Source organism: Halichoerus grypus, chromosome 11 (assembly GCF_964656455.1).
Source record: "Halichoerus grypus chromosome 11, mHalGry1.hap1.1, whole genome shotgun sequence".
Taxonomy (NCBI): Eukaryota; Metazoa; Chordata; class Mammalia; order Carnivora; family Phocidae; genus Halichoerus; species Halichoerus grypus.
The window spans coordinates 13,803,121-13,812,075 of record NC_135722.1 but is presented as its reverse complement, the minus strand read 5'-3'; the positions used below and the strand labels follow the sequence as shown (position 1 = coordinate 13,812,075).

Genomic DNA, 8,955 nt, shown 5'->3' with positions numbered 1-8,955 from the left:
ATGGCAAGCACTGAGTAATGTATACAATTGTTCAAGAAAAGAAAAGGTGCATTTTATTGTATATAAACGATAACAAGTTCATTTAAAAATAAAAAAAAGTACAGTAAAAAAAAAGAAGAAGATAGTAGGGAGGGAAAAATGAAAGGGGGGAATCAGAGGGGGAGATGAACTATGAGAGCCTATGGACTCTGAGAAACAAACTGAGGGTTCTAGAGGGGAGGGGGGTGGGGGGATGGGTTAGCCTAGTGATGGGTATTAAAGAGGGTACGTATTGAATGGAGCACTGGGTGTTATATGCAAACAATGAATCATGGAACACTACATCAAAAACTAATGATGCAATGTATGGTGATTAACATAATAATAATAAAATAAAAAAAATGTAAAAGCATTTTCATTTCCGCTTTCTCTTATTTCCTTACTGACTTAATGACTTCAAAATATTTTAGAACTTATAGAAATTTTAATTAGTAGTTTTCATTGTAATAATGTATATCTTATTAGTATCATTAAGATGGATAGTAATTATTATATCTACAGGGGCATCTGGGTGGCTCAGTCATTAGGTGTCTGCCTTCGGCTCAGTTCATGATCCCGGGGTCCTGGGATCAAGCCCCGCATGGAGCCCCGCATTGGGCTCCATGCTCGGCAGGAAACCTGCTTCTCCCTCTTGTATTCCCTCTTTCGCTGTTTCTCTCTCTTTCAAAAATAAATAAATAAAACAAATAAAAAAATCTTAAAAAGATTATTATATATACAGTAACATTTTCTAGAATAGGAAACTGGGAGAAGTTAAGAAACTTGCCTGAAGTCATAGAGACATAAATCATGAAGCTAGAATCGAATATTGTCATCTGTGTTGAAATGCTTACATGGGCTAAGAGGTTTGAGTGCCTTTAAAAAAGATTGGACCAGCATGTAGCACCGGGTGTTATGTGAAAACAATGGATCGTGGATCACCACATCAAAAACTAATGCTGAAAAAAACAAACAAACAAAAAAACAAAAAAACTAATGCTGTATTTTATGGTGACTAACATAACATAATAAAAAAAAGAGATTGGACATAAAGAGCAGAGCCTTTGGGAACTTTTAGTAGTCTATACCTCAGAGTGACTTTAAAGGTGCCCTTTTTCCTTAGAATAGGGAAATGAGTGGAGGCAGTTGGTAACCAAAGTGAGCGGGGACCCTTTGGGAGACTAGGAGGGGAGAAGGGCTCTGAGGACAGAATCTGCCTGTTGACAGCCTTGTCCAGGAGTCCTTGGCACCGTGATTAGCTGTGATTCAGCATTGACTGAGCTAAGTAGTTTATAGAGCATATCCTTTGGGATTGGCTGGGAAGGGCAGAGTCCTTACCCCTCCCAAGACTGGGTATTTGTGAACTTCTCTGAAATCTCTATAAATATCTGATGGAGGAAGAAGAAATGTTTCATCCATGTGCTCTGCCAGGGAATTATTCTGGGGAAATACAGCTGGCTTTAGAGATCTTTCTGTCGCAGAATAGTGGGGGTATTTCCTTTTTATTCTAGAATGTTCTGAGAGTAGAAGTAAGAAACTTTCTGCTGATATTACAAACCTTTTTGAAGAGTCTAACTGAAGCCTTCTAGGAAAGACTGGCTGTCTGTGGAGTGTCTTCTCTCCCCATAGATCCTGCAATGGAAAGCCGAGTAGATGTATTTGAAGTAGTTTACATGTGGCAAACACACTGTACATGATTCATCTTCAAAATAAATCAGAATCCAAGGGCAAAAATTATGAGCTCTCTATTGGACCTCATCTCTTTCTGTATAAGAAATAAGGTAAGTTTGCAAGCCCAAAGAAAGTATGTCCTTTTTCTTGCCTTCCATTCGGGACTGGATTTTCAGGCAGTTGCCATTATATAGTTGTGTCTCCTAAGAAGCATGAAGTTCCAGAAACATATTTCTCGCAGTGATGAGAAGATTCTGTTGTGTCACGGTTCCAGGGTTTCACTGGCCTCTACTTGATGCAACCCTGTCTCAGGTCAATTCTTTTGAAAGGGGGGTACATTGGAGGGGGCAGAGTATAGTCTCCTCTACTGGCGGATTTCTTTTTTGCAAGGCTTAAGGTCAAGAGAAGGATAGGAACGTATACTGACCAAATGCATTCAGAATTCATTGGTACTGTTGATACCAGGATTCTATGATACTATGACATTGACTGTTGTATATGAATGATGGTAACGTTGGCTGCCCAATCCTACTGTGACAGAAGAATTATACTCTCTTACTAGTGTTGGAGTAAGGAGGGGAAGAATGAGAAGCAAACTCTCTAGTTAAGTCCTAGGAGGAAGGACTCTTTAGTCCTAGCAAGGTTCTTTGCCCAGCCTTGCATTGTGGGTTTATGTTTAAATATAAATATAAATACTGGTCTCTTTTTGTGACACATCCTGAATTTTCATCCATTTGATGGTCAGGACATGTACTGGGCATGCCAATGGTTTTCTTCCTTACCTATTTATGGTTTCTGGTTTTATACGGGCTCCACCATTATGGTTGGAGTCTGACGCTTTGCATGGCAGTGGAGGCTGGAGTGTTTAAGAGGGAGAAATTGCCATAGAGCACGAAAGCTACAGATCTGGTACTAGTTTCTTTTTGACTGCTCTCTGCTAAACTGCCTGCCAGGCTAGCCTGAATTGCACAAAACAGAACAGCGTGAACTTGCCTTATGAGATATAAAATCTAATGAACAAAGATATTAAAGCAGGGCGCCTGGGTGGCTCAGATGGTTAAGCGTCTGCCTTCGGCTCAGGTCATGATCTCAGGGTCCTGGGATCGAGTCCCGCATCGGGCTCCCTGCTCCTTGGGAGCCTGCTTCTCTCTCTGCCTCTCTCTCTCTCTGTCTCTAATGAATAAACAAATAAAATCTTAAAAAAAAAAAAGATATTAAAGCAAAAAGAAAGAAGGCCATAATTAAGGGTTGTATGATTCAGTAAACACATACACACACATACATTTTACCAGCGGGGGGCCCTTAGCAAGAAAGTTGTTTGGGAAAACGTGGAAGGCTTTGCTGAGGAGATGGCATCTGAACTGGGTACTCTGTGCACAGGTAGCAATGGAGAGTGGAGGTTGTATCAGAGGAAGGTCATTTAGCCACTAAGAAATATTGAAAATTTAGTGAATGAGAAGCTGTGGGCGTGTTTATGAGGGACAGCAAGTGTCAGGCCGGCTGGAGCATGCATGGCCAGAGGCACTGGGAGGGGTGGTAAGCAAGATTGTGGCACAGCGTTCAAGGGCTGAAAAAGTCATGGTGAGTATTTCAGCCATTGCATTTGAAAACCATAGTAACCATTTTATCATATTGATGATTCATCATATTTTTAAAACGATTACTTTTCCTTTTTAAGTTATAGCAAGGAGGTAAAAAGAGGGAGAGAATGGAGAGGGAAGAGAAGAGGGAATATCTGAAATTGTGTCCTTTCTTTCTGTTTAGAAACTTAGAGGGTCCACTTAATGAATTCTAGGATTGGCCATTTGTAATATTCATGTTTATGAAATACCAACCTCTTTTGTGGTGTCTATGAATTAATGCTTACAATGAAAACTCGCATAGATATCTCACACAATGTGTTTTTTTTTCTTCTACAAAATAGTGTGAGACATTTTATTCAGAATTTAATGAATACTAGGCATTGTGTGAAAAGAATTATTATCTTTTATGTTTTGGAAATCTAAGATGATCCTGCTTTTAGGGCAGTGAAAATACTCTGTATGATATTATAATGATGGATGTATGTCATTAACATTTTTCCAATTCCATAGAATGTACCACACCAACAGTGAACCCTAGGGTAAACTCTGGCCTCTGGGTGATGATGATATGTCAAGGATAACTCATCAGTTGTGACAAATGTGCCATTCTGGCAGGAGATGCTGATAATGGCAGGGGGGGTGATATCTGTGTGGGGGGGCAGGGACTATATGGGGACTCTGTACCTTTCTCTGGGTTTTGTTATGAACCTAAATGCTCTAAATATATAAAGTCTTAACAACAACAGCAAAGACAAAAGCAACAACAACAAAGACAAAAGCAACAACAAAATCCTATTAAAGCTGAGTGGAGGTGTGTAATTTTGCTACCCCTCCCCTCAGAGACACAGCTGAGAGTGAGCACCTCTGGTCCTTCACTACAAGGGGAATGACAAGTCTGAAACCACCACTGATTCATTTTGTTGGGGATACAGCAAATGCACTTGCATGCTTTCCACTGAGTTTCTCAGTGCAGGGGATACAAAGATGGATGTCTTCGGTGCAACTCTGACATCTTGAAGGAGGTAGGCACTTCATTACAGATAAGCTCAAAGTCCAATGGGACTACATTTAGAAAAAAAGAGATGACTAAATTTTGTTAAACAACTGAGTAACTTTGTTCTTAGGTGCTGAATAAATCTTAATAAAATCAGGTCTTATGTTTTGTATGTCTCCAAATTTTATATTTGACCACAAGAATATATCCAAATTTCATAACCTGGCTTTCATGGCTTTTGGCTGGGAGGAAAACTTGTTTTTCTGAGTTCTTCCACTATGACTTTAGAATCTCTCTAAACTAGAGGTTTCATATTGATCTCTTCTATTTGCCCTATTATCTCCATTAAAACTTTGATTTGATTTCTTTCATCTCAAATGCTCTCCCCCCTATGATTTTCATTGCTTTGGATCACAAACACTTTACAACTAAGGGCCTATTTTATTTCCACTTTCCTCTCATCATGGGCCCCACATAATGAAACTGTTATGTATCTTTTATCTGTTTTTTAGTATTTATTAAAGATATTTAGAGTTGTCACTCCCAGCTTCTGATCACCATGAACAAATTAGCATGATCCACAGTGCTAAGTCAGCAAAGGAAATTTGTGTGTAAAACAGTTGTGGGGCTCTATTATGGGTAACCAAGCAAGGTGGATTAACAACTTTGAAAGTTGATATTAATAATCATAATGGAAAGTTGATACTAATAATCATAATGAAAGTAACCATTCCAATTGCAGGGAATTCAGACGGGCATCTCCCATGCTTTGTACATACTGAATTATTTAGCCTTCATAGAAACCCTAAAAAGTAGGTTTTTTTACTCTTAATGTTTATAGGTGAAGAAAATGAAGCACAGATTTATCAAGGGATTTGTTAAACATTGCACCATAGTGGGCAGTAGGTTGTGGTATGAATCTAGGCTGTGTGGCTTCAGCCTCTATGCACTAGGTGCTAACAGATGTGCTCATCTACCTCTCTGCTCTGCTTTAGAATATCTGCATCTCAGGGAATCTGGTTTAGAACCCTTCTTCAGTTAAAGTTGCAGTTCATCTCTTAACATAATTCTGAATATTTCACTGCCAATCTATCCTTTAGGAATTTGTACTCTTCTCTGCACATGGTTTGTATTCTTCTAATACCAATCACAAAGTGCCTTACATAATGAATGATTTCATCTACATTTATCTTAAAACTCATATTAAATAATTATGAACGGGGAGAATTTTGTCCATTCTTTACAATAACTCCAGGTAATTGTGATTCAATATTTAAAACAAAATATAAATACAAAATTATGAGAGAAGTAAATAGTATAATTTTAAAATGTGTTGAAAAGAGACTAAATTAAAATGGAGAAACTGATGACTTGGACTACATGCAAAGAAAAACTTCACAGAAAGAGAGAAAAAGTAGAATTTTTATGGTGAAAGAGGCAGAGGCTGGGACTTACATAGTTCTTACTTATTATGCAATTATTATGCAATATTATGCAATTAAGTTCTTACTTATTATGCACTACTCCAAATATCTTACTTATTACTTCTTATGAGCCAGATCTTTTTCTCATTTTATCTGCAGAAATAACATAGTGGAGATGGGATTTGAACTCAAGGCATCTGACTCTAGCAACTGTGCTCTTGGTTAAGAATGTAATTATTTTGCTAGATTAAAAGGCATTCCAGACAAAATATCAAGTTTGTAAAATATAAACTGACAAAACATAAAAAATTCTCAGAAGAGCAATATTTTCATAAAAAATAGAGTAAAAATGTAAAACATGGTTCATAATAAGAAGTATATGCACATAACAAAATACATTTTTTTAAAAATCTTAACCAAGTGAGAAAATAAGATAATGTCACAAAATAACTGTTCTGTTTGTCTGGATGTTCATCAGCTTTTCTGCAAAATCATCAACCTTGAAATATTGGCCATACTTGTATATAGGAAACAGTTGTAGAGATACACATGCAAGGATACTGATAGAAATGTTTCTAAAAAGACATATAAAAAAAAAAAGTAGTTATTTCTGGAGAGTAAGATGATATATTCAATAATTTGGAGACAGATTTTAATTTTCTTCCCTTATTCTGTGTACTTGGAAGAATTAATGATAATCATGAATTATTCTACAATGAAAAGCTAATAAATGGACACAAAATATTGAAAAACGTTTTAATAATTTTCAATAGCAATGATAATCTTTAACGTGTGGGTCAACAATATCATATTTGGGAAATTGCTCTAAACGATTATTTGTGGGAGTGTAAATTGGAAGCAACATCAATATCCCAATGGACAAAGAGTGAAATAAATGTCATTTAGAAAAATTTATACAATGGCACATAATTAAATAAACAAACTATGGAAAGTATAGTAATATGGGAAGAACTGTTATAATAATTTCAAATCAAAATCAGAACAGAAAATGATATATGATTTCAATGACAAACTATATATGCTAAGAACAAGAACATGAAATAGAAAAATCATAACCTACTATATTAGACTTATGAAATATTTTTCGAATAATATTTTTAGAAGAATTATCCTGGGGAATTCAGGGTAAAAAGAAACATATATAAGTCAAAACACTAGATTAGATTATAGACTATATTAGATTATAGGCTTTGTTAGGAATTTTATACCACATTGAATTCATACGCAGAGATTCTCAATATTCTAATGAGTTCAGTTTAAGAGTATAATAAAGAGGGTAAACAGGAGTTTTCTTCAGTTTTGCCAACTTCAAAGTTCTCCAGACATTTGTTATATAATGACCACCAGTGAAGCTGACATTGAACACATGAGATGTAAGTAGAAGATTGTCAAAATAGATTTTTGTAAAGCATATTTCAACCAAGAAACTGAGAGGGCCAGAGAAAAAGGGATCAAGAACCCAAAAATGAGTGAACTGGAGTGAGAATATTTTCTTCAGGAGGGATTCTCCAACAATATGAATGAGTGTTTAATTATATCAGAATAGTGTTTTTCAGATTTCAAAGCACATAGATAAAAAACATAATACATTAACTATATGTGTGTATATGTGTGTATAATTTTTTTTTTTAATTCTTAGGGAAACTCAAGGTAAGATAGGGCAAGTATTGGACTCCAGTTTTCATATGAAGGCTAAATTTCAAGGTAGTTAATTCACTTGACCAAGGAAAGTTCTGCCGTGTTCAATCTTGGTAGGAGTCAAAATTTTTAAAGGATATTTAATTTTTATTCCTCAGATGCAAAGGCTTTGATGCAATGCAGTTAGTTTCTGAATCAACAGGTAGATCTGCAAGAGGCTTGGACTTCTGCAGATTTACAAAGATTCATAGAGGATTAAAAGCAGTTGGAGATAACATTACATGGAAGAAAAAGAAGGAATTCAAAGGTCAGTCCACTGGTCTTCCCATGATGTCACTTTTTTTCTTCTCTTTGCAGATTAAGCCCTTGTCAACTATATCTTACCTGCAGTCACTAGTATGGCGATGAATAACAGTGTGACTGAATTCATTCTGTTTGGGTTGACACAGGATGCAAGAAAGCAGAAAGCAATATTTGGGGTCTTGCTGATTCTTTACCTTGCCACACTGTTGGGGAACTTTCTCATTGTAGTGACTATTAAAACAAGCAGGACCCTTGGGAGTCCCATGTACTTCTTCCTATTCTATCTGTCCTTTGCTGATGCCTGCTTCTCTACAACCACAGCCCCCAGATTGATTGTGGATGCCCTTTCTCAGAAGAAGACCATTTCCTATAATGAGTGCATGACTCAGGTCTTTGCAGCCCACTTCTTTGGGTGCATGGAAATCTTTGTACTCATCCTCATGGCTTTTGATCGCTACATAGCCATTTGTAAGCCCTTGCGATACACAGCCATCATGAGCCGCCATGTCTGCAGTGTGCTGGTGATTCTGAGCTGGGTGGGATCCTGTATCCACTCTTCAGCACAACTTTTCCTGGCTTTGAGATTGCCTTTCTGTGGCCCCGATGTAATTGACCACTATTTCTGTGACTTGCAGCCCCTGTTGAAACTTGCCTGCATGGACACTTATGTGATAAATTTGCTAGTTGTTTCCAACAGTGGAGCCATATGCATGCTGAGTTTCATAATCCTGCTTATCTCCTATGTTGTCATCTTGTACTCTCTGAGAAACCACAGTGCAGAAGGAAGGCGAAAAGCCCTTTCCACCTGCACCTCCCATTTTATTGTGGTTGTCTTATTTTTTGGTCCATGTATATTCATCTACACACGTCCGGCAACCACCTTTCCAATAGACAAGATGGTGGCTGTGTTTTATACAATTGGGACACCTTTGCTCAATCCTCTGATCTATACACTAAGGAATGCGGAAGTGAAAACTGCCATGAAAAAGTTATGGTGTAGCTAAGTATGACTTCTGCTGATACATGATATTCAGGGATTCTAATGTATATTTCCTTAACAGCTTGGTTTTGCTTCATGGACAGGAAAGATAAAATATTCTTGGGGAAAAAAACAATTAAGAAATTTTAATTGCACTAATATTTTGTATATTTGTTTTAATATCAATAAATTTTTACAAATACATATTCCTTATTCTGAGAAGACTGCATTAGAATAGGATTACTTACAGTCCATAACCATATTGAACGACCTATGATGGCCCTTGGTTGAATGCTATTGTATCTGATCATATTCACATGATAA

The 8,955-nt window shown here is 36.9% G+C and overlaps 1 protein-coding gene across 1 annotated transcript; it reads left to right on the top strand.

The window, feature by feature from the left end:
* The first annotated feature begins 7,747 nt into the window (after positions 1 to 7,747).
* On the top strand, positions 7,748 to 8,656 carry LOC118523753 (olfactory receptor 4C11-like). The gene has a single exon (XM_036073541.1). The coding sequence runs from the start codon at positions 7,748 to 7,750 to the stop codon at positions 8,654 to 8,656; it is 909 nt and encodes a 302-aa protein (XP_035929434.1).
* The last annotated feature ends 299 nt before the right edge of the window (positions 8,657 to 8,955 follow it).

What these genes read in the sequence shown, in the direction of transcription:
- LOC118523753 (XM_036073541.1), top strand. Translation starts at nt 7,748, where the DNA reads ATGGCGATGAATAACAGTGTGACTGAATTCATTCTGTTTGGGTTGACA.